The following is a 25,822-nucleotide window of genomic DNA, read 5'->3' on the forward strand; positions in this document are numbered from 1 at the left end:
ACCGATCGCTTAAAATTCTCGCTAACGGGCTCGCAATTTCACCGCCAGTTCCTTTAATATCCTCGGGTGGAGATTGTCCGGTCCCTCCGATTTTGTCCCATTAAGCTGTTCAAGTTTGGCCTCTACCTCAGATGCGGTAATATCCACCTCCATATCCACATTCCCGTTTGTCATCCCTCCATCGTCCCTAAACTCCTCACTAGTCTTATTAAAGACCGAGGCAAAGTCATGTTTCTCCAGCACTCTGATAATTCATTCTTTTAAATCCTTCTGGTTAAAATTTCTTGTTCCTGAAGGCAGGCTTTGACCAGTAATTCCTTCAGTTACCGTGGCTATTTTATTTTATTTTAAAAGTTGGGTACAATATTTACTACAGACTTGTCCTTTAATTGCTAGCTGCTTAGTCAGTGTGCTCTGAAATTGCATCAGAGCTCTTGCGTGTAAGCCATCTGGGGCTGGTGACTCGTTGCTTTATCATCAACTTTTTCTTCTCAACACCAGAATTTCAGATAATGCATCTTTATTGTCTGAGAAGAATAGATGGGCATCTCCCCAACCTCCTCTGGTGGAGATTGGTGCTAAGAAATCCACTGAGCCTCTCCACAGCATCTGTATCCTCCATAATTATTTTGTTTACTTCCTATCCCTGTCTCACCAGTCTTGTCACAGGAAACTCATTTATGTCTCTTGTAGCTGTCTATTTGCGCTTCACATTTTCTCTTCACCCTCTTAATTTTCTCCTTCCATCAGTTTGTTGGCTTCACATGAGTTGGGTTTCCATTTTCTCAATGGCTTGGCTCAGACCAGTATGATTAAATGGTGTGATTATTTGTTGCCTTCTTTCTTCCTTTCATATATAGGGAGCATGCATTCCTCTCGTGAGCCAGACATGGGATGCATAAGTAGCCTCTGAACTGAGTCTAAGGATTTTAATTGCCTCACATTTGACTTCAGTGTGGTGGCTTTTTTGTTTTTGTTTTTTTAAACCCTACTTCCTTATTTTTATTTTTAGAATCTCCTCCTGTTGTCTTGGCATGCTACATAATGTTAAGAATATTAGGGGAAAGTACACAGAAGCAATTTGGTTCCAAATTACTCTGTCTATATCTATATTTAAACATACAAAGCCTTGCTACACATAAAAATTCTTCCCCCATATTTTAAAATGCTGCAAAATTCAGTAAATTTTTATTTGTCAAATGTGGAAACTCCAGCATGACACTGGAGAACACAGGCCACCAGTTTCACAGAGGTCGGAGATTACTGTGCAGCTCCCCCACTCCCCTGGACTCAACAGTGAGGCTGCCCCCAACCTTGACACAGCGCAAGGACCAGGCCTGCCCCGGAAACACCCCGGGGCACTGCTCCATGCCAGGTGCATGAGGTGTGGGCAGGCAGGCTCAGCAAGGCAGGATCCAAGTTTGGAGTGGCTTGGGGGGGGGGGGTGCAGGTGTGGGTTAAGAGCGTTCTGGTGGGGGATCCAGGTGTGGGGCAGGTGAGGGGGAATCTGGATGCACAGGGACATGTTGGGGGTTCCGGGTGCAACAGAAATGGGACTCTGCAGGGGGGTCCAGGTGAGGGTGGTTAGGGCTGGAGGGTGGGTCTGGGAGTGTGTCCAGATGCTGGAGGAGTGGGGCTCGATAGGGTAGGGATCTAGATGCAGGTGGTTTATTGGAGTGGGGCTCATCAAGGGGGGCTCTGGGTGCAGTAGGGGGTGAGGCTCAGCAGGAGGGTCTGGGTATGAGGGGGTCTAGATGCACAGGGGTTAGGTGGATGCAGGAGCAGCTCCCTGTACAGTGATCCCTCCCCCTGCAGCTGAAGAGTGATGGATGTAGGAAGCACATGGAGGGAGGTGGGGAGAGAGAGAGAGAGTTCGCAGAGCTTCCTACAGCCAGATGAGAAATATAAGGGTGGTTCTGACATTGCCCCGGATGCTGTGCAAGGGAAGAGGAAGTCCTTTCCTCCCAAGCCCAGCCCAGACTAGCAGCTTAGCTTGGCACGAGGTAGGAGCCACCAGCCGGGTCTTCCCTAGTCCTGCCCCACAGTGATTTACCTCTCTGCTGGCTGCCCTGGGCACCCAAAACATACTGCTGGAGCGGGTCGCATGACTGGTTTTGTGGCTTTCCTTTGCTTCCCCATCAGAATGTCATTCTTCTGCAGGGAAGCAAAGAAATCTGTGGGGGACATAAATTCTGTACATTTGCAGTGGCACAGAATTCCCCCAAGAGTAACATGTACACTGCTGCTCTGTTGTGTTCTGGTGGCCTCTGCAATAGAAAACAGGGAGATCTGCTAAGGAGCTCCCAAACCTTATAAAGAGATACCACCCAGTTCCTATACATTTCACCGTCTCTCTAAATTCTAATGTCCAATACTAGTCTCTGGTACAATCCCACCAGGAATGTCACATTTAAGAGTTGTATGTGGTCACTAGTACTCAGTGGTTCAACTACAGTTACATTCTGAATTCACTCTGCATGGTACTTGGGGTGAAATTAAAACTAGCTTCTCCTTGTGTGGGCTGTAGAACAATTATTGCTTCTTGGAGCAGCTACGAGGTGTGTTTTCCCCTACACATTGTCCAGTTCATATGCAGGGAGTTGGAGTCACCCTTGATTTGTGTCTCATTAGATTCAGTTGCCTTCCTAAACTCCTGCCTATGCTGTCAACCTTATTGCCCTGATACAGTGAAAACCTCAGCAGTCATGTTCTGCCCAGTAAATACTAGAGCTCAGTCAGGCCTGGTATCTAGAATCTGATTCCTCCCCACCACCATCCTACCAAGCTCTGGTAAAGCAGATACAAACCTGGATACAAACAATCCCTGGAGTTGCAAAATCAAAATCTGGCTCCTTTGGTCTACAGTGATTAAAAACTCTGCATCTTGCCTGAAATGTCCATAAGGATATTTGTTCATTTTTGTGTGTGAATGTTAGACGACACCCCGGGGTGTGTGTGTGTGTGTGTAGAGACATCTGGCTGCCATAACCTATGGAATCATTTTCTTACAGCACAGAGGAATCGCCTGGCATGGCTATGATCAATCAGTTGCTACACTGTACTGGATGTGGAAGTGTGAGGCCTACAAAGCCCAGCCCAGTTAGCAGATGTAGGCTGCTTTTATCCTTAATGGCTCTCCTTGAGCTGGGTGAATTGCCTTGGGACATTGTCATCTGATGTTCCTTGCTGTTTTGACACAGAAGCCCTTAAAACAACAATCATACTTCAGTCAGTGCCATAACAAGGGGAGTCTGTTAAAATGCTGGAGTGGCTCTCTTCCCTCCTTGCTAACTGGGGAGCATTAGTTGAAACTGGGCAGAGGTGGGGGAATTCCCTAAGGGAAAATGGGGTGGGAGGTGGAAGTGGGTCTCCTGCTATGTAAATGCTGCCCAGGGCATGGGAGGTGAATCAGAATTATCTTGTACAGGCCAGGATTGGGCCTAGCTATTCATATGAAGTGGAATGTGCTGACCTGCTACAACAGGCTTGGGAGGAAACTGCATTGCAAAACTGCGAGTGCAACCTGCTGTATGTAATACTCCTCCTGTGGCTTGGGTTAGCTGCAAAAACAGAATAGAGGTTAAGGCTTTTGCTGCAGCCAATGATGGGTAGCAGTGGAATTGTTCTGCTTTAGGGTGTTAGCACCATCCCTGCCAAGGGCAACCATATGGTTGAATTTGCTGTGTCATCATCCTGGAGACCTGGCAATGGCTGCTGCTGCTCTCACTTCTCCTGTCTGCTTGGGGTGGGCACCTAACCCTACCAACACCTGATGATTTATCAGATTATTGCTTTGGCTTTCTGGTAGAGCTGGCCTGACTCCCCAGGATTTGCCAGATTCCCAAAGAATGCTGCCTGGTTAATCAGTGATAGAAATTGCAGATAATCCAATAGGTTTAGTCATCTAAGCCAACCTCTTTCCTGCTGGCTTTTCCCCAGTAGGATTTGCTCAAGTGCCTTGTCCGGTCTAGTTCTAGATCACTTACCTAGGAGGCTTTCTTTCCACCATTTCTGGTGGGGATACTATTCCACAGCCTGAGACCTCTTCCGTGAACACATTTGTCCTGGGCCTCTGCTTAAACATGGCTACTTTCTTCAGCTGCCTCTGGTGGGGATCAGCCTGGACAGTTTCTCTCCCTCCTTGGGCTTTGCACCTTTCTAGATCCAAGTACTTGCTGTTCCTACACACAAAGGACAGTCCCTGCCCTGAAGAGCTTACAGCCTAAACAAACACAGAAGTGTAATCTTCCTTTACAGATGGGAAACTGAGACCCGAGAAAGCTGAAGTGACTTGCCCAAGGTCATACAGGCAGTCTGTATCAGAGCAGGGATTTGAACCCAGCTGTCCTGAGTGCCCAGCCAGTGCCTCCATTACAAGGCCAGCCTCCCTCTCATACAGCATAGATGTCTCCCTCTTTCTTACGCAAGCAGTGTGGGCAGGGAGGAGAAAGGGGGCACAAGGCTAATCCGAGCAATTGATTCCCTTTCAGAAAAGTGATTGAAGTGGTAGCATGTGCCTAGGCTAACCCCTAGGGAATGTGAATGGCAGAGGGCAATGACCCTAGGTCTGGTCAGTGATGCATGAGAACTTGCTGATTGTGCCATTCTGCGGTGGCGCATCTCTGCCAAAACCCTTCATTCCAAAACCACATTAAATACTCAAGGCTTTTTTTCCCTCTAATGTTCTGGATGAGCTATGTTCTTGGAAGTTAAAGATATTTTGTTTTTTTGCCACTTGGTTTTGCTAATGTATCAAGAACATAACTTTTCATGGGGTCAAGGTCTCTTATTTGGAGGGACAGATGGAATGAAGTATATTCCCACACCCCCTTCCTGCAATATGGTTGTGGCTCTCCTGGATACCCTTTGGAGTTGGAGGGTTAACTCTCTAGTGTGCATGAGGGGAATATACTTAGCACCTGGATTTCATGGCACCCAGCATGCTTCTGATGAGAGGTGGAGAACACAGCAAGGACATGGTCACCATTTGCCACGCACCACCTTGCCACCCTGGCGAAAAGAGTGCGTGAGTGTATGAGAAAAGGGCTACAGATGCTCATACACACTACACTGCTCCAAGCCCACCCTGACAACTCCAGTACAAAATCAGGTCATCAAACTGCACAGCCCTATCTCTTCCCCCGTCTCACAGAACTACCCCAGTAGTTACTCAGACAGATGTAGCCATGGGACTCCTCTTACAGCCTGCGAGGGATAACAACATATAGGCCATGTGCGCATCTCCCATACGTCCCTCATAGTGTTTCTGCACTGTTAGGCCCCTCAGACTGTTTCTTCTGTGATTCAGCGCTCTAGGGGCTTCTCCTCCTTCTGTCATAAAGCAACAATATCCCAAACCTGTGCTTGTGGTGCTGTAACCACTTGTCAGTGCCAGTATCCTACTGGCACCAGAGCAGGCCCATGACTGTGCAGCAGGTACAATATTCAGGGGGAGGTACACGAGGAGGGTACAATTTGTGCTTCAGTGAGCAGCTCTTCCGGTCCCAGTGCCTGTAGCAGAGGGGACAGAGACAGCAAAGACATTTCTTGGCTATTCTTAACCCAACAAAAGCCACCTTCTGTAAAATTACCTACCCACCATGGCCCCTATTTGTACTGCCAAACAAGGCCTGGGCCTTGTAGTCACAGGCTCCATGGGAGCTGTGTAGGCCTGTGACAAGGAAAGGCCATGTCACCAGATGGAATATTTCAGGGTGTTCTCTACGACCAGGTTTCAGACTAGTTCCTTTCCTTCCTCCCTTCGGTCCCAGTTCTCCCTGTAAAAGCTCCTGGTTTTGCTGTTGAAGAGACCACCAGCCACTAAACATTCTTCACCCTGCCGGATTGGACCTGTTGCTTTCCTGGTGTGCATCCAAAGGAATTCCATGGGTGTCCCTTTATTGGGGCGATGGGGGGGGGGGGTTTGAACACAGCCCCTTGCTGTGCCCTTGTTTGCTGATGGCTCCATTTCAGCAGGAGCCAAGTGAGGGGCATGACAATTCCAATTCCCAGCAGTGAAAATGGCAAGAAGCAACCAGCCCAGTCTTCTCTGGGTGTGCGCTGTATCTGTGAGCTACGGAAACAAGGGCAGGGCCAGTAGGCTCCCACTATGAGATCAGCTGAGGCAGCAGGTCCTGGGGAGAGGAGACATAAAAGGAGGGAAAAGGGGCCCAGAACTAACTCCTGGCCAGTTGGCCAGTGGAAAGAAATGAAGCTTGTAACATGCCTTGGACGGGAGCCAGAGATCGATCCTCCTCCACAAAAGAGGACCCTTGACCGAGACACCTGGCCCTGCCCCAATCCTGGCTGCTCCTAAGGTCTGAGAGCTAACCTGCCTAGATGGGTAGGAAGAGAGAGAGGAGGGATTTCTCCTGGGTTTGCACAGGAGTAGTGTTGGCTAGAGATGGGCACCGTGGCAAAGGTGCCACTGCAGATGAGCCTGAACTAGGAACACTCAGTAGCAGTCAACCAGATGGCAGGGTGTGTAGACCCGCATATAGGTTCCTTTTGATGAAAGAGACCCACTGCACCATCACCTTTGCAGCAGTAAAACACCCTTTTTTGGAGCCATTACTTTATACTGCCACCTGCAGGAAAGCATCTGCTTCTTCACCCTGGCTACAAAACCTCTGGCTGTGCCATGGCCTACACCAGTGGCTCTCAACCTTTCAGGACTACTGTACCTCTTTCAGGAGTCTGATTTGTCTTGCGTACCCCCACATTTCACCTCACTTCAAACTACTTGCTTTCAAAATCAGACACAAAATACAAAAGTGTCACAGCACACTATTAAAGAACAATTGCTGACTCTCATTTTTACCACAGAATTATAAAATAAATCAGTTGGAATATAAATATTGTACTTACATTTCAGTGAATTGTAAAAGCAGCAAAGAGTCCTGTGGCACCTTATAGACAAACAGACCTTTTGGAGCATGAGCTTTCATGGGTGAATACCCACTTCGTTGGATGCAAGTGGGTATTCACCGACGGAAACTCATGCTCCAAAACGTCTGTTCGTCTATAAGATGCCACAGGACTCTTTGCTGCTTTTACAGATCCAGACTAACATAGCTACTCCTCTGATATTTCAGTGAATTGTATCTAGAGCAGTATAAACAAGTCATGTGACATTTTAGTTTGTACCATCTTAGCTAGTGCTTTTTATGCAGCCTGTTGTAAAACTAAGCAAATCTGTAGATGAGATGATGTACTCCTTGAAGACCTCTGTGTTACCCCTAGGGCAGTGGTTCCCAAACTTTAACAACCTGTGAACCCCTTTCACTCAAATGTCAAGTCTCGCAAACCCCTTCCTAAAAATAAGTATTTCCAGGGATTTTCTCCTTTACCTGAGTATAAATTATAAAAGCAGTGATCTTGGAAATATAAAATTTGTTTTTGAGACATACTTATTACACACTAATTATTATTTATCATTACAGTATTTTTATTACATTATGAAAATGGGAACACTTTTCCAAGATCTCACTTTCATAGCTTGTATCACTTTGAATAAGCCTGTTATAAGACAAGGCTCCTGTGTTTCATCAAGGAGTATCAGATGTGAAAAAGTATGAAGGTATTTTAGGAAGCCAACTCAAAGAGTTCCTCCTACACAAGCATTCGAGTCTTGAGCAGTCCAGGCAAACAACGCACATAGCAACAAAGCTTAAACTTGTTCTTCATAATAATTTTAAAAACAATACTAGCTGCCTATTTCATTTTAAAAACAGCAAAAAATATCCACCTCCCTTTACATTTCTTATATGGAGTCTTGAAGTTTAAATCTCCTCAGTGTGATAGATATGCTTGCTTTGATCTGCTTAGCTCTTGGCAGTCCAGGAGGTCTGGGCTGCTGGCCCTATGCTATCTGGGTCCCCAGGGACAGCTCTGTCCACCATTAGGCAATTTTTTCCCGAGAACCCCCTCTAACATTTTGTGAACCCCCAGGGGTTCATGAACCCGACTTTGGGAACCACTGCCCTAGGGATATGTGTACCCCTGGTTGAGAACAACGGGTCTAAACTCTTATTATACTACTGTAGTGCCTAGGAACTGTGGTCATGACCCAGAACCCTATGGTACTAGGCATTGTACAAACACAGAACAAAAAGATAGTCCCTGGCCTAAGGTAATCAACCATTCAGCAACCTCTCATGTTGTAAAGCAGACTCCTCTAGCTACTCTCCTGCCTTCCCTTCTCCCCCTGAAATTGTGGGGTTAGCATGTCTCTCCACTTCTGGCTGTACAGGGGGACCCTTCAAATGAACTGCTGCCAGGGTAAGGAATGGTACCGAACAGCTGCAGTTGGCTTCAGGCTGGGGATAGAGGAGGACTGTTTGTGAAATACCAGGTGGAGTCGCAGGGCCCTCCCTAGTGACTTGAGGCTGGGTTCACTAATGCCCAGGCAGCGCTCTGTGCACGGGTCATTTATTGGTATTCCGTGCTGTGTTTTCCCCCGTGAGTTCTGTCTGTTCCCTCTTTTATCTCTCTACCACCTTGCTATTGCTGACTCCTGCACAGTTACCGAGTTCCACCTATCTAGTGTGTCGAGATGCCAGCGTCCACTCAGTAAACACCACCCAGCCCATTCGCTAATTGCTTTGCCGTAGGAGCCATTGCATGCATTGCCTGTAAAAACCATTGGGGAATCCAGCCCCTCCTTGAACTCTTACTTTTAGGGCCTTTGCATCAGAATTGCCCTGCAAACTTAACAATAAAAACCTAGGGGAAAGCAACACCCTGGCCTGTCTCAGAGGAGTACGTTGTGCAGCCCAGAGTCACGATCCATGAGATCACCTGGTGAGCAAAAGCTCTCAGTCCAGGCGGGAGTAGGAACCATGCAGGTGAACTTGTTCACCAGGACCCTGGGAGCCTGCTGGAGAAGTTCAGCATGTGCTGTGTGTTCCCCAATGGAAGTAGGTGAAAGGCCATCTGTGGAGATGGAATTTTTTCTGGCCTGTTACATAAGGACATTAATAACAGTGCCAGCAGGGGGCTGATGGGAGCTGTGCAGAGATAAGCCACTTGTCTCCCTTCCAGCTAGAGAGAACAAAATGTAAAACATTTTCTCCTGCCTCCCCTCTCCTCTCCCCCACCCCCAACATCCAACCCTCCCCAGCATTGCACAGCGAAAGATCCACCCTTGTTATGGGCCTATCAGAAAAGGGAGCCAGAACTCAGGTGTCCTATTAAGGGGCTAGGCTGACTTCCGAAAGGTCTTGTTATGCTAGTCTGCTCTCAGCCTTGCAATCCTTCTAATGGGCTGCTCAATGGAGCTATGCGTGGGCATTTCCCTCTTCCTACCAGCATCTCCTAGTCTTGCTTGGGTTCTGCTCTAGCCAGCTATTTGTCATCCAGGCGTTCCTTTTTGTTAATCAGCTGCCCAGACAGAAGGGTCTGTGACATTGAGGCTGACCCTGCAGCTCTCTGCAAGTCAATAGGAGCCTTATCTGAGAGATTATAGGTTCCTACCTTGTTGCTTTGCAGGAGTCTCTTCTGTCTTATTGCTCTGTCAGCCTAGCCAGTAACATGTCCCTTTAGTATCTGGATACTCCTTGCTGGGGCATCACAAAGGCCCATTATGGGAGTCGTCTTGTTCAGTCTATGGTTGTGCAAAAGCAAAAGGACGCTTTGAATTGACCCAGTTAGTTAATCTGAATGTGCCAAAGCTCTCTCTCCACCAAGGATAATTAGCGGTAACTGTCGCTATTAAAAGAGCATGGTTATTGTGCGCAAAACCAGAGAACCCTCCTATTCCACTCCTATGCTAAAGCTAAACCCAGCCAGCTGATGGGTTCCTTTAAAAGGGTTTAAAATAGGCACATATGTGACTTTTACAGCTGAGCAGACAAATTGGCAGCAAAAAGTCTATGCTTTAAGATTTTTTATCCCCCAATAATCCACCAGCAGGCTTCTGTATTTACTAACTCATTTGTTCTAAAATGATTAGATGTGTGGTTTATAGGAATGCTCAAAGTACAGACTTCCTTGCAAACTAGTCACGGTGAATATAGCTTAGGTTAGTGCCACCTGCACTGTGATTGGTCACCTGAGTCATTTCTGCTCCTTGATTGGATGGTTCCCAAGCCCCCAAAGAGCACTGATTATGGTTTCTGATGCAAATACTTTTGAATCCGTACTCACAAGGGGTGACCTTTTTCCTGTCTCCACAAACATTCCTGTGTGACTAAAAATTCACTCGGGTGAATAGGCACCGAAAAAGCCAGTTGGAAAGAATCAAGAAATTCCTAGATGGGAAGTCATGGCTGTCAGTCCAGCCACTGTTAGTGAAAACTCTGTTTGTAGTACTCTCCTGGCTTGTGAGTGTGCGCAATAGGGATGCAGAGCATTGATAGAAACTGGTTTACAGAGGGAGTGGTGGGGGTGGAAAAACCGTATCAATCATTTATGTCTCCTTCCCTCCAGAGGTACGTTGATGGAGGGATTTCAGACAACTTGCCGCAATACGAGCTGAAGAACACTATCACGGTGTCTCCGTTCTCAGGCGAGAGTGACATCTGCCCCCGGGACAGCTCCACAAACATTCATGAGCTGAGAGTCACCAACACCAGCATCCAGTTCAACCTTCGCAACCTCTACCGCCTCTCGAAAGCCTTGTTCCCCCCAGAGCCTCAGGTTAGCTTCCTGTTGGGGCAGCAGAATGCTGATTGTGCGCCGCGGCTTGGTGGGTAAAGCTCTGGATCCTATGTTTGCATTGACATTTAAGCCCCCGGAGTCCATCCCATCCCATTTAAACAAGCTACACTGGTGTCCTTCCTCCTGGGAAATACTGAATCCAGGCGCTAGTGGAAACCCTGAAAATATCCTCCTGTGGGTGGCTTTTGATTTAATTGGCACCATGCAAGAAATGGGTACCACTTCTGAATAAGGATGGACATGCACCCAGGACCAATCCGCCCCTGCATTTTAAAAGCCAGTCTGGAACCTTTAGGCATAGGATTAAGCATCATCTTGCCATTGGTGACTCAGAGTGACTGTCCTTCAACCAGCTGAGAGGCACTGTCATTTTGAGTGTGCTTGTTTGGTACAAGTGCCATGAATAGCTTGGACAGTGTGAGCTGTCTCTCTCTCTCTGATTCACATGCGCTGCCCACCCCCCTCCTGCTCTCTGGAGGGCTTCATAAGGGCAGATATCCAGTGGATAATCCTGGCTTCTGTTGGTGAAGGATTCCACAACTTACCTACCAATCAGAGCAGCTTATCAGGGAGGCTAAGAAATACTTTAGGGCTATGTATCGATGTGACATGCCCACTGTGAACTTGGATCAGAGAGAGTTGGCTCTTGAGGTGCAAATGGCCATGCAGGTGGTGCTTCCTTTCACATGGTGTCCCCTTGCCCCCAGGACTGTTTTTGACTCTTCCTCCCTCCTTTGCTGCTCAAGTGCCAGGGTGGGGAGCAGATGAAGAGGTTGGCAGGGATGAGTTTGTGAGAGGGGGAAGGATAAGCAATGAACCTCCTGATCAGGTTGGGTAGGATGGGGAGAGAATTCTTGCATTTCCTCTAGAAATCCCAGCCCAGGATTGAAATCTGCACCACACTCCACCCGACCAAACAACCTTGCACTCAAACTCCCCAGTGACCCACTCTGTGTCTCCATGCAGGTGCTCCGGGACATGTGCAAGCAGGGCTACCGGGATGCGCTGCAGTTCCTGAAGAAGAATGGTAAGGCACCAGGCTACCTCCTTGCTTTGACTGCATTTGCTTATGTTAAAGGGACACTGTCTGACTCGGTTAACCCTTTTTCTGCCAGGCCATGGGGTTTAACTGTAAGTTGTTGGTGCTGGGGAGGGATATGCAGGAAAACTCAGGGCCAAATTGATTGCTAGTGTAACTGCAATGAAGTCGGGTTACACCAAGTGTGACTTTGACCTCTGACGCTTCAAAGCCTGTAAGCAATGAAATAAACAAAAGTGTGTCTCTACACTTTAGGGAGCAGAGCTCTAGTAGCCTCTGTCTTGATGCAGTGAGACACTTCTGCTCCAACTTTACTGGCATCCTGTGTTAACACTGTTTTCATGACACGCTGCATGTGCCTATGGTGCCACCTTGCAGCCTGTCTATAGCAGATCAAGCTTACTCATTCATTTTGTCCTATATGCTTCCCCACCTCCCCCCCCCGGCCCCAATGGACTTTAGGGAAGCATCAATGGACTTTAAGGAAACAAAGGCAGTGTCTCTGTTACGTTACTGGATGACGCTGCTTTGGATAGGGTGACCAGACAGAAAGTGTGAAACATCGGGATGAGGTGGTGGGTAATAGGTGCTTATATAAGAAAAAGCCCCCAAAATTGGGACTGTCCCTATAAAATCAGGACATCTGGTCACCCTAGCTCTGGTGGGAAGCTGTGCTTTCTGCCAGCACAGTGCATCAGTATGGGAGGCCTGCACCAGTGAAGTGTGGTTACACTGGCGCAAATGACCTTTGTGTACGCAGGGTCTGCCAATGGTGAAGTTACAATTAAGTAGAGACTTGCAGGGTGAGCAGGATCTGTGCCATACGGTAAATCAGAGAGGTTTGGATTAAGCATGGGTGTGATACACCTGTATGGGTTTGAATTCTGCCTATGGCTCGAATACAGAGCAATAAAAAAGTTATGAGAGCAATAACCTACGGTATTTCTAGAGTGTACTGGGAGGCATTAGCTTATCTGGCTGAGAAAGGCACTCCAGCTTCACATTGTTCCCTAGGCGAGCAGGTATCTAATATACCTTGCTATGCATCATAACACGGGTAGCCAAAATGGCTGCCCGCGGTTGGTGATAGAAAGCTTATTTCACGGCTATAATGTTAATCCCCCACCTCGTGGCATCAGATGAGGTGAAATCTAGCACGGTAACCAATCGGCAAGCAAAACAACTGGCTAAATTGCCACAGTCCCACCACTCACCTTCCCTCCCCAGGGCTCCTTCACCGCCCATGGCCCTCACGCCCTCTCCTTGCCGTTGAGAACTCTTCAGGGGAGAGGGACCCAGAGGAGGAGGAGGAGATAGGAGCTGAAGACCAGCTGAGGGAGAACGCTGCCCTGGCTGCTGTCGAAGACCACATCTTTGAACACCTGCCACCCAGACTGAACCAAGGTATGGTCCCTAGGAGGACAGTGCAGACTTCTGGCTGCTCCAGTGAAAAACTCTCTCCTCTCTAATCTGACCAGCATAGCTCACTGGCCTGTTGGGATGTGAGTGTTGCTTGTTGACCACCATGTTAGCTAATGTATCACATATTGAACTGGAGAACCTCCTCCGCTAAAACCTGGAACCTCTACACCTTGAGCTAAAAAGCCAGGGTCTGTAGTTGAGAGCCATACGGGACACACATTATGTATAGACTGGGCATCGGGGAGTGAGGGGGGAGGTCATGTGCAACAGATCCTGCCTAGTGGGTTCTGCTTGCACACCACCTTCTGGGGGACCATAGAGACTACAGCCTGGTCTACACTAAAATGTTATGTTGACACAGCTATAGCACTCTGGGCTGTGAAAATTCCACACCCTCCAGCACCGTGGCTGCGTCAGCCTAACCCCCAATGTAGACTCAACTAGGCTGGTGGAAGAATGCTCCCATTGACTTACCTACTGTCTCTCAGGGAGGTGGTGTTCCTACCCTGCGGGAAAAACCCCTTCTGTCACTGTCGGTTCCTTCTATGCTACTTAGCTCTGCCAGGAGGGTCCCCATAATACAGATGTGGCCTAAGTGAGCTGGAGCAGGAACTCACTCACTAGGGAAGGAGGTTTGTGGATTTTGCTCCTCGTGAGCCAGGTGAAGCCAAATGCTTGAACTCTTTATCTCCTCGTTTGAAACAGCACATGCTCTGAGTGAGACTTTCCCTGAGGTGGGGTAATTTTTGAAGCTCACGTAGCACTGGGGAGGGGGTGGTGGACAATCATGCTGCATTTGCCATGTGTCTGGTCTGACCCGTGTTCTCTATCCTCAGCCCTTTTGGAAGCATGCACTGAGAGAAGGGGCCTGTTAGTTGGCATCACCAACTTGTTGCCTGTGCGCTTGGCCTCTGCCATGATGATCCCCTACACACTGCCTGTGGAATCAGCTGTCTCCTTCACAGTCAGGTAAACCTCCCACCCGTTCGCTTGGTAGTGCTGTGTAGCATGTGATGTGGCCTTTAGGGCATGGATATAGGACAGGGCGAGGATCTATTCCAGCCCTCCTATGTACAACAGCTGCCTAGGACAGGAATTGAAGTCGTCTCTATCGGCCACTGTGTTGGGACTTCAGCTACAGGCCATCTGATTCACTAGGTTGAAGAGAGCTGGTTGTGTTTGGAAACTTGCTCTGAGAGTTGTAGTAAACTTCCCCACAGCAGCTGATACGGGAGTGGAAGGAAACAAGAACGAAACTAGGGTAGAGAGGGGTGGCGTTAGCATAGTCCCATCCCTCCTGATCGTTAACGTGGGGGTGGGATGAGTCCTAGAAGGTTTAAATGCCATTGTGGTCTGATTGGGGAAGGGAGGGAGAGGAGGATAATTTTGGATTTGAATTTTGACCTTATTTTGCCACCCTAGGGGGAAGGGGAGAGCAACAAGTCTGAGCGGTTTGTTAGTATTGGTGTAAAGCATTGACTCACTGCATGAAAACAGTGTTTCTGGCTGGAAGAAGGCAATAGAGGCAGAGGAAAACCACTTTCCAAACCTCTAAGAAGGCTTAAAAATGTAGGGAATTCAGGGATTGGATAGGAAATAGAATATTGAATGTGAAGTGGCCTTTCATCTCTTAGTTACCTCCTCCATGGAGCTCATGAACTAAAGTTGCATGAGATGGCCACATAAAGGAACTGCCAACTGTCGTGCCTCCAGGGGTGAAATGCATGTATATCTTGCTGCTTCAGGCAAAACTAGGGTGTGCTTCATCAATGAAGTGATGGAAGCGCCATCATTCAAGTCATTTGATATGAAGCTTTGGAAAATGGTCTTGCATTGGCCCTGCTGGTCTAGGACTAGAGGGTCTGCAAGATGTTTTCCAGCTCTCATGTCTGAAGAAGTGGCCTCTCAGCTAATTGTTCTCTTTATGTCCCTCCTCTCCTGTTCAGGTTGCTGGAATGGCTGCCAGATGTCCCTGAGGACATTAGGTGGATGAAGGAGCAGACGAGTAATCTATGTACCTATCTCATGAGGGAAGCCAAGAAGAAACTGGGAAGCCATCTCTCAGCCAGGTTCTTCTGCTTTCCTCCCAGCCTTCCCTCTGCAGCCATCTAGGGGTGGGTATGGCCTGTGGCAGGAGGGGACACCCGTTTCGCCTTCAGCTGTGTCACTCTTACTTAATCGACTTGGAGCAAATCAAGAGATCTTGTCTGTTGAGTTGCTTAGTCCGGGAGTAAAGTTCTCTCCCTCCTTCCCTCCCTCCCAGGATGATACTGTATTGAAACGCTCAGGTACCATACATATAAAAGCTGTACTCACTTGTTCACCCGGCTCCATTTCATAGAAGACTCAGTGATGCCTGTCTGCATGGCAGTCGCCAGCTTAAGGACTCTGGAGCCTCAAAGCTTCCTCTGAAGATAATTCAGCTCAAGCGGCCATTTCTGCTTAAAGGCCTATGACTGGAGTAGCATGGGACAGTAGTAGGGTAGCCAGGGTATTCCAGGTCAGAATGGAGTACAGCTGGGTGGGAAACCAGTTTCTCGTCCCATGAAAACTTTGGAGATTTCAAAACAAATTCCCGTTCTGCATTGGAACAAAACCGAGGTGCATGTGACTGTGAGAGAGAGACCCCCAAACACCTCCCATAACATCCTGGTGGGGAGGACGCTCATCTTGGATGTGGGAGGCTGAGGTTCAAGTCTTGGCTCTGAATCGGGCAGAGCAGCAATTTGAACGTGGGTCTCCCAACGGAGTGCCTGAAACACCAGGCTGTTGGTTATTCTGGGATACAGCTCTTTCTTTGTCTCTGGCTTTATCCAGAAATTCCATCCTGGACTTAGGAAACCTTCCCAACAAAAGTTTAATCAAAACTGACTCTTTCCCACAGAAAGTTTCCATTTTGACAAATCTGGAATTTCCAACAGAAAACGGTTTTGTCAAAAAATTCCCAGCCATCTCTAGTGTTGAGATACTTGGGGAGAGCTTCAGTATTGCCTGTCCACATGGGCCGAGGTTGAGGTGAGAATATAATGCCTTATCTAAATAATATTCCTTGAGGTATGGAAAAGCCTAGAGGTCCCAAAGGAGATCAGGATTTCATTGTACTCAATGCTGTACATACACCTAGTAAGAGTCAGCCCCTATCCAGAAGGGTTTAAAGTCTAAATACACAAGATAGACAAAGGGTAGGGACAGAAATGGATGGGTACAGAGGTGAAGTGGTTTGCTCAAAGTCACACAAGCAGGTTGGTGCCATAACCGGGAAGAGAACTTAGGTCTCCCAACTCTCTGTCCAGTGCCCTGGCCACTGCATTGTGCTAAGTGGCCCTACCCCCATGTATTTAAGTTGTAACCCGTGTTCTTTGTCTTTCAGGCTTTACTACCATTTTGAGCTCCGAAGGACCCAGAGCCTGCCAATCCCTTTGGCCTCTACGTACAGCGAGGTGCTGCCCCAGTGGATGCGGAGCAACCTCTCCCTGATGGACGTTAAGACGAAGTGGGAGGAATACCAGCACCAGCTCATGCTGGGATTGTTCTGCATCAACGTGGACATGCAGGCCTCCATCTTTCCGCCAGAGGGGCTGCAGATGAGACTATCTCCAGCAGACCGTGTGCAAGAGAGCCTGCCACTCTTCTGAGACCCCCCGCTGCAGCCAGGAGGAGGAGGGCATATGGGGTCAGACCTGCATCTCAGCAACCTGCCACCTTTGATTCTTGCAAGCCTGTGATGGAAGCTTCCTCATGAACAAAGCTGTGGCATCCAGTGTAGCCAATTGCTACTTGCCTGACTAGGGGAGGTGCACAGTGTTAAAGTGAACACGTTTTGTTGATGATGACCACTTAGAGATGTGTGTCAGCACCCAGCATGGGGGAGGTGGCAGTCCCTGGCTGTGCTATAACGGTTCCAGTGGGCTCCTCCAGGAGACATGCCTGGAGAATCTAGCCTTGATCAGGACATAGCTCATGCTCCGGAGCTTGTTTTAATTGTCTCTGCTTTTAGCTCTACACATTTGTGGCTTTGTTTGTTTATTTGTTTTTGTTTTAAACAATCCAGCACCCTGTGGCTCTTCACTGTTTGTGCTACCAAAAGGTAAAGCAGCCCATAGTGCCGGAGCAGCTATTGTATGGGCCCAAACCCGCCTCTCAACTCTCCTTCACTGGAGCCAAATTCTGACCTCTGTCCTCACTCAGAGCCAGCTCTGACCCTGCTGCTGTTAATGTAGATTTCATTGGCATTGGGACTGCAGAGTTATAGGAGAGAACTGGATACCCACAGTTGTTACTCTAAACTTCCTTCATCTCTTCTTGGTCTCTCTTGCCTCTCTCCTTTAGGGATCTTCATCTCCATTGAGCTGCAGAGGCCTGAGATCTGTAGTGATAAAACTGGCTGGGAAATTTATTTTTGGGGATGGGGTAGCCGGGGAGATATGAGATGTTCAGCTGAGATTTTTCAGATTTAGGTGCCTGATTCCCATTCATTTAAATTGAACTAGCCTTAGGTGGCTTTGCGAAATCTCAGCCTTCCTTCCCTGGATTGGCCCAAAGGCTGCCGTTGGGGAAGGAATGCGAAGGGCTTGTAGGAAGGCTGAAGGTGAAGACTGCACAGTGTATGTTGTGTCCAAGTGGCTTGTGGTGGAATGTCGCAGCAGGTGCCCAGGAGGTGGTCATCTGGGGGGGAATGGGTTCCAGCTCCAGGGGATCACAGAGCCGGAGAATCCTGAAACGAAATTCGCTGCTGGCGCAAATGGATGGAAGTCTGTCGTAGCCAGTGACGTTGCACCTGCATATGCTTGTGGTGAGTTTGGACCTTAGTGATGGAGTTAACGTTGGATGATGCAGATTACCGGTCCCAGAGATGCTGCTGTGTCAGCTCCTCAAGCGGGAGCTGTGTGCCCCTCATTCTGACTGAAGGTGGCGCTGTCCTAAAGGTGACAGCATCGTGTGAGCGAGAGGAACAAGGAAGTTGGGGAGGTGAAGTAAGACATGCCAAATCCGTTTGCAGGCCGCTGTATTTTTATTTTGTCACTTAAAAGATGAGTCAGTGGGGTTATACCAGAGCTGAACTCTGCCCAGTGTTTGGAAGGGTGTTGCCTTGAAATATGCAGTGTCCCAAGGTAACCCAGTAGCATTCCATTGCACATATGCTTCTAGCAAAGCTGTTTCTTTGGCACATTCTCGGTGAGAGGATGGGTGTCTAGTCCCACCTGTTGCTTGCCTTACTGCTCAGTGGGAGGGGGAGATATGACTTCGAGTGGGGATTGTATGTACTGAAAAAGCCAAAATTCTAACACTGTGACTGTGTCTGTGACACACAACCATCTTCAAGGTTCCTCTCCTTGCAATGCCTCTGGCTGTGTGGGGCTTCTTTCTACCTCTGCTAGCACAAACAATCTGCAATAGGCCAAAGCAATTGCATGTGTCCTTTTTGGGAGATAGGGACATGGAATGCCTAAAGTTCAGCTATATACTGTATACATAGAACAGTGACTCGTACAAGGTTCTCAAATGCCACTTTGTAAAAAAAAAAAAAAAAAGAGATGCACCCAGAAACTCTGGTGATTGGCACGTGATAAATAAGTAACAGCTAGAAAGTCCAACTTGTCCTGGACCTGATGAGAAAAGGTGTGTCTCTTCCTAAAGGTGAGGTTTCATGCTGCTTGCTAGCAGCCATGGCCTGTGTGATACGCTTGGTGTGGGTGGAAGTGTCTGCCTCTACCAAAAGGAGCATTGCTGTAATGCCTATAATGATGTGCACCATAGAGACCTTCTGGCAGAAAGCAGCCAGGAGCTCACCAGGTAACCACAGTATTCATTTCGTGATTTCCATCTGCAAGCAGGACTCTGAGGGTGGAGCGTCCCTGGTGGTGGTAGACCTGTCTGTTCCCACAAGACACTAGTCTGGAAACAAGTTTGTGTGATTTAGAGAGTGTCCCCATGCCAACCTTCAAGTGACACTACCTGCATAGTGCAAGTGCGTGCTCAGTTTATGAAATGAGCCTGGTATTTGTCTCTGCAATAGTCCAATCTAGCCAGTTTTCCCCGATTCTGTATTTGTGCATTTGCTTTTTCTTCCCTAAGCATAAAACTTTACATTTGTCTTTGTTTAATTTCATTTTGTTGTCCATAGCCCAGTTCTCCAATTTATCAAAATCGCTCTGAATTTTAGCTCTATCCTCCAAAGTGTGGGCAGTCCCCCCTCCGTTTTGTGCCCTATATCATTCCATTAATCATTACTCTTTGTTTGCAATTGTTTAACCAATTATGTATCCATTTATGGTAATTTCACTGAGCCCACATTTCTCTGGTCTACCTATCAGAATGTCACGTGGTACTGTCAAAAGCCTTGTTGAAGTCCAGGTATATTATGTCCAGCGCATTCCCCCTAAAACCAGTTACCCTGTCAGAGAAGGAAATCAAGCTGGTTTGGCACGATTTGTTCTTGGTGAATCCATGCTGGCTGCAAAACCTCCACATATTTGCAAATTGAATTTTTTATACATTATTCTAGTAGCTTCCAAGGTATCAAAGTCAGGCTGACTGATCTATACTTCCCTGTCTCCTTTCCCCCCCTTTAAAGATGGGCACTACATTAGCCCTTCTCCAGTCTTCCAGGAGCTTTCCTGTCATCCATGAGTTTGTAAATATTATTGCCACTGGCTCTGAGATTTCTTCAGCTTATTCCTTCAGTGCCCTCAGGTGAATAGCATCAGGTCCCATTGATTTGAATTCATTCAGATTGAGCAGAAGATCTCTGACGTGTTCTTTACTTATCCCGATCTGCATCCCTTCCCCTTTATTGTCTGTGGTAACTTGGCTAGTCGTCCAGTCACATTATTTTTTGTGAGAAGACTGGAGCAAAGTAGGAGCAGCTCTGCCTAACTATCATCTTCTGATACCAGCTCACCTCCAGCAAACAGCGAACCCACACCATCCCTGATCTTTCTTTTATGTCTGACATATTTGAAGAGCTCCTTCTTGTTATCTCTAACATTCCTTGCCAGCTGTAACTCATTCTTTGGATAGACAAACATTGATCAGCCCAAAATCGGAAGTGCCCAACATAAGAGGACACTTCGAAAACTTGGCTTGAGAGAAACCAACTTTAATGTGCATCATGCAGTGGTTCAAAGCCCTTGAATGTGGTGCTGCTGGTCCTAGTCAGTGTGTGGCTTTAAGAAATGAGAGAGAACCATTATTACATTGAGCCAGTTGCCTGGGATCCAGTGCAGGGTACTTCCTTACAGCAGATTGCTAGTGCTGTGTCTAATGTTCTGAGCCACATAGCTTCCACCACTTTCACACCAAGGTTGTGTGTCTTTGAGGATCCTTTTTGCTCTCTGTAATGTCAAGCTTATTAATACAGCACCTTAGCCCACGTGCACAAGAAAATAAATATACTTTATGTAAATACCACTTGCTGCTTGTAATGAGGCACATAATGAACTTGTGTATATAACCAATGACTAAATTACATTGTGCTGTATAGTTATTTTGTTATGCACAGCACTGCATGTCTTCCGAACTTGCACAGTAAGCCACGATGAATGTACCGTATGCTGGGTTTGTGTGGGGTCTGCCTCAATGCTAATATTATTGCAAGTGGCTCTTAAAGGGGACAGGATGCCCAACTCTTCTCTGATATTCAGTGGTCCTGGCGATCGCTCCCTTCTGGAAGATCCTAGAAGGCCAGAAAAACTTAGTTGTCTCCAGTCATCTAGATCATCCCTCTGCCAATGCAGGGCTGTTACCAGCCTACAATAGAGAGTCTTCCTACTTGTGTCTGGTTTTCAAGGACTTCAGTGATGAGACTTCCACCACTTCCCATGGGAGAAAGGGCTCTTGTGTTCACATGGTGGTGTGGACAAGATTCCTGCTGTCTGCCTTGCGCAGTCCCTCTCTAGTCAATGCTATGTTGAGCTTTGCAAGGGTCCCATGAGCTCGCCATTCAGAGCGCATAAATATTTTCTCTTACGGGAGCTGGCATTTGATTTAGGAAGAGATAAGGAAACAATGGACTAGCTTGGTCAGTCACATGCATCTGCCAGTTCAGCATTGTGCTGGACTCCACCATGTGCCTTCTTTACACCATGTTCCCAGCCATTCCCTTCCTTGTCGCGCTCCCCATCACACTCCCTACCTCTCCCTTTCCACTCTTCCTTTCTGAATGCAGCTGGAGTGAGTTGTTTCTGAATATGCTTCATATCAGGGAGGGAAATGAGAAATCTATCTGCCACCATCCCACCCTGGTGCAGGGCTCCACTACAGTAGATCTCTAATCCATTAGTACCCTTGCCCTGAATTGATACACTCAGGCTTTCCTACAAAGGGCAGGGAACCGCAGATGCCAAGTACAGGTCTAGAAATAAAACTTTTCAGTGTTTCACTTGCAGTGTGTAGATGAGAACTCTGTATGCCCACTCCTCCCGAGAGCTCACCTGCTGATGAGGTGTGCTAGTGCAGAGCATATAGGGAGTAAATGTAGAGTACGGCAGGAAGTCAGAGCAGCCATTAGACCAGTGACAACATAAGCAATTGATTTATTTACACAGCAATGTCATTAAGTAGCACTCAGTCACTTGAACGTTCAGCATTAAAATTTTGATGCCTTTTTTTCCCCCTCCTGTTCGCGTTTTCTAAATGTTTTGCTGAAGAAAGTGTAACTATTTATTTTGGCAAAAATATACCTCTAATAAAAACTTTCTAAAAATTCTCAGCTGGGGTGGTGGCTTTCTTTCTTCCCTTTTCTACTAAAAGTTTATGAAAGATGTACGTTGGAAATTTTGGGCTGCACCCAGTTCATCAAGTTCTAGGCAGCCTAATGGGAGCCGCCACTCTTGAGTGTATTGGAGGCAGTGTGGCCCAGTGGCTAGTGCACGAGACCTGGTTTCTATTCTCTGCTCTTACTAACTTTTTGGCAAGTTGCTAAGAATAAGTGGGGATGTGGGAATTTGGGGCAGCCTCCCCCCCGAATGGCTGCTGCTTCCTGTTATTTTGAGATTGGCGAAATGGTTCTTTGGGGTACAGCTCAAACTCATTTGACATAAAAAGCGTGTGTGAGATTGTGAGGTCCCTTGGTTCCTGCTGCATAGAGAGAGCCCAGATGCAGGTCCTGTTCAGCCTCCACAATCTGCTAACTGGTGCCAATCACCAGGCTCTTCAAAGGGTTAAAAAAAATTGTAATGAAAGCTGAGAGTCTCCTTTACATTTCAACTTCCCCTGCTTCCAACCAAGGGAGAAGAGGGAGGTTTCAGAGGGGACAGACAACAGCGCTGCTCCTTCCCCTGAATGGTAGATGCTGGGAGTGAAATCTTGGCTTCACTGAAGTCAATGAGAGTTTTGCCATTGACTTCAATGGGGCCAAGATTTCACCCCAGGGTTTAATAAGTGGTATCAATTCTTGTGATATTTGGATGTCAGCTTTTTAAAGCCCCAGCTCCTGGAGTCATTTGATTATATTAGATTCTGACCTTTCTTTTAAAGGCTCTAGCACTCTGGTGGAGAAAAGTTTGAAAATGTGATCTGAGAGCGTCCGAAAGGCTCCAAATTTAAAAAATAAAAACAAAACAAAAAAGGCAAAAAAGAGCCCCAAAACTTGTCTGGGTTAAAATAATGAGATTATTTTAAAAGATCTCATCATTTGTGGTGGCCTGACTCCTAATTTTCAAACCCTTGAGTTTGCCAATACTGACAACAGCTAAATAATTTTGTGCACTTCATGTGATACAGAAGGATGTGCAGGTTCAACATCCAGCAGGGGGTGGAAACTAGGGGCATATTTTACATTCTGTAGTCCTGCACAACAGATCGAACAACCTTTTTGCCTTTAATGATAGTGCTGGATTCTTCAGAACAACCCAATATCCAAGTCCTGTGCATGGCATCCATGCACAGAATTTATAGTCATTCAATAAGGTCTTTGTGATACCTGAGATGCCTTTTATACTTGGATGCAGATTGTGAGTAGAGTGGGGTGTGGGGTGGGGGGACCTGTGAGAGTTGCCATGTAGCTGAACACCGATGATGCTTTGCCCAGGTACTGTTTCATCCTCAGGTTGCTGTTGCTTTTATTCCTGATATTTTTCCTGCTGGCCATTCCCACATTCTTTGGACAGAGGAAAAAGGAGTGAAACAGAGGGATATGTCTGAATACTTCAGGTAATTTTCAGGACAAGTGAGGTGGGAGGGATCCTTACAACATTTTGGGCCCAATTCTTACTCTAGGTTAAGGTATCAGGAAATGCATCATCCCAAGCAATTTTGGGGCAGATTGTAGTACCCTTAGCTGTCTTGGACTGTTTGGTACACCACCAGTAGTAGTAGGAATAGCATTTAGCTCTGTTGAGCTATAGATCTCAAATTTCTTTACAATGAACGTCAGTATCCATGTCCCCATTTTACAGATGGGAAAATTGAGATACGAGAGGTGTACTTGCCCAGGAGGCCAATAAGAGCCCAGAGTAGAAATAATCTCTCCTGTGTCCTAGTCTAGAGCTCTATCCCCCTCAGTCTAGGTCACTCTGCCTCAAATCAGTGGGGCTACTTGTGCAGAAATGTACTATTTAGCATAAGTAAAAGCATCACAATCTGACTCTTAGCAAAGAGATGTATAATTCTCACTAACTAGGATGTGTAGTGTATGACAGATGTACAGGTATAATATGACAGAGCAACCCATATTCTCTAAGGGTCTAATTTGTCTTATAGAATCCATTTGGAGCTGAATCAGAATAATAAAAATAAATTCCAGAACATTTTTTTCCCTATATACAAATTGAGGCTCTGATCCTCTAAGATGCTCAACTCTACCTTCATACATCCCACAATTGTTTGTACTGTGCACCTATTTTCCATGCTAATAGATCAAGAGAGCTTTACAGGGGGGAAAGAGTTAAACTTCCCCTTGAAAATGCATATTTATTGAAGTGTGTTCCATTCCGCACATTGCCATCGCTTGGAAAATTTAGATGGGACATTGAGATGTTTTCTACAGGCTCATGTCACTTTTAGGAAATCTCTCCTGATTTCCCCCCAAAATGCCGCTCCCTCCTGTCTCTCAAAAGGCCCTTATTAATTGGAAACCTTGTTAAACAGGAATTAGAGTTAGTTTTAGGCTTGCAGTTAACACAGGGCAGGACCGAGGTTGGGTGGCCTCACTACAGATTGCGGATGAGTACGATCTGGCCAGGCTCATTTGTGTATATTCAAACTTTTCAAGTGTTCCATTGACCTGCTGCTCTTGCTAGTTTCACAGGTTTGCCCTGCCCTGTTCACTGGCCGCCCTTCGTTTCCATAGTTTGCGGCGGGGCGCAGATTGAGATGAAGGGTTTGTTAATTTCATCCCGTTGACATCTGGCCGGCGGGTGGGCTTTCTTCACCCTGGCGTCACGCGTGTGAGCCCTTCAGACCGATTCCCTTTCGCTGCTTCCACGCCTCCCTCCCCGAAGCGGCTGCTGGCTCCCTCCTTGGCTCGCCTTTCAGTGTCTCAGCCTGGGGATTAAATGCATAGCCCTGCGGATAGTTTGTGTTTCCCCCTCCCCTGTCTGTTCTCCATGGATTTCCACTCGGGGCGCTCTCCCTGCGCACGGGGTGGAAAGAGCAATATCTCCGCGTGGGCGTTGCAAGGTCAGCGGGGCCAAACGCCTTCAGCCTCCGGCGGCTGCTCCAGCCCCGCAGCCGGGCGCGTGTGGGGGCACCCCCAGAGCCAGCCCCAGCGGCAGAAGCTGCAGTGGGGGGCCGGGCCAGGGCTGGCGGGCTCGGAGCGCGGCTCCTGCAAACCAGCAGCCAGCGGGTTAAGGAGCCTGGCGTGTGTGGGGCTGCGAAAGTTCCGCAGGGGAGGTTTGCCTTGGCTCCTGGCCCTGCTGGGCTCCTGGCATTTCCGGGTTCAGACGCCTGCAGCTGCAAGCACCGAGCCGCTGCGCTCTGCAGCCGCAGGTAACGCTCCAGCTCCAGCTCCCCGGCCCGGAGCCCAGGCGCCAGGTAAGCTGAGAGCAGCCGGCAGCTTCTCCCTTTCCCCTGCGCGCGCGCTGCCTGGCTCCAGCAGCAGTCTCGGGGCGTATGTGTCCAGTGGAGAGATCATTTGCCAAGTCAGATGCTTTTCTGAGCGCAGACTCCCAGGCGAGCCCCCCCCCCCCCACTCCCCGGCTACTCTTCTCTCTGCCCTTCCTGTGCCTTCGCTTCTAAATCCCAAAGTCTGGCGGGTAAAGTAGGGTTCAATCAACACTAGGGGGCTGGATCTTGTTAGCTCAAGAAGCAGGGGGGCGTTTTCCCTGACAGCTCTGCCCTGGGGTGCTCGCCCTGGAGCCAATGCTATTCAGTGTGGCTCTGCCCCTTTGGCCGGGAACTGGGAGTTTATCAGATTTCTCAGCTCCTGCCATTTCCAGGAGCCTCACTTCAGAATTCTATTGATCAGTGGCCCCCACACGTGCGCTGTCCCCCCGCCTCCCGTTTTCTCTTGCCCTGTGTTATTTCCATCAGGCAGGCTGAGTTATGAGCCAGTGACACATGCTTGTAAAACTCTCATTCCATCAGGCTCTCTCTGCCCAATGCGTGTCCTTAATTTTTGGCTCTCCATTTGCCCCTGGCAGCATAGCTGCTGGAACTAAGGGTGCTGGGGGTGCTGCAGCACACTCTGACTTGAAGTGGTTTCCATCATATACAGGTTTGCAGTTTAGCTCAATGGCTCTCAACACCCCCACTATACAAACG

At 47.8% G+C, this 25,822-nt stretch overlaps 2 protein-coding genes across 7 annotated transcripts in view; both read left to right on the forward strand.

Annotated features, from left to right (window-relative positions):
* PNPLA2 (patatin like domain 2, triacylglycerol lipase) overlaps nucleotides 1-21,835 on the forward strand; it is a 58,412-nt gene extending 36,577 nt beyond the window's left edge. Inside the window, exons 4-9 of one of the 2 annotated variants that reach the window (XM_032804040.2) lie at nucleotides 10,429-10,638; nucleotides 11,626-11,686; nucleotides 12,926-13,102; nucleotides 13,957-14,089; nucleotides 15,067-15,189; nucleotides 16,491-21,835. In XM_032804040.2, the coding sequence (XP_032659931.1) occupies nucleotides 10,429-10,638; nucleotides 11,626-11,686; nucleotides 12,926-13,102; nucleotides 13,957-14,089; nucleotides 15,067-15,189; nucleotides 16,491-16,755 (969 nt within the window). In that variant the 3' untranslated portion in view covers nucleotides 16,756-21,835. Of the gene's footprint in view, nucleotides 1-10,428; nucleotides 10,639-11,625; nucleotides 11,687-12,925; nucleotides 13,103-13,956; nucleotides 14,090-15,066; nucleotides 15,235-16,490 lie in introns of both variants that reach the window. The other variant, XM_032804048.2, reaches the window with a different exon arrangement.
* A 3,172-nt stretch (nucleotides 21,836-25,007) lies between these two features.
* The window catches only part of CRACR2B (calcium release activated channel regulator 2B), a 77,861-nt gene continuing 77,046 nt past the window's right edge, over nucleotides 25,008-25,822 (forward strand). For all 5 annotated transcript variants that reach the window (XM_075065075.1, XM_032804000.2, XM_075065074.1 and 2 more), the window contains exon 1: nucleotides 25,008-25,093. The gene's annotated coding sequence lies outside the window, so the exon portion shown is untranslated. The remainder of the gene's footprint in view (nucleotides 25,094-25,822) is intronic.

Source organism: Chelonoidis abingdonii, chromosome 4 (genome assembly GCF_003597395.2).
Source record: "Chelonoidis abingdonii isolate Lonesome George chromosome 4, CheloAbing_2.0, whole genome shotgun sequence".
In the NCBI taxonomy this organism is placed as follows: domain Eukaryota; kingdom Metazoa; phylum Chordata; order Testudines; family Testudinidae; genus Chelonoidis; species Chelonoidis abingdonii.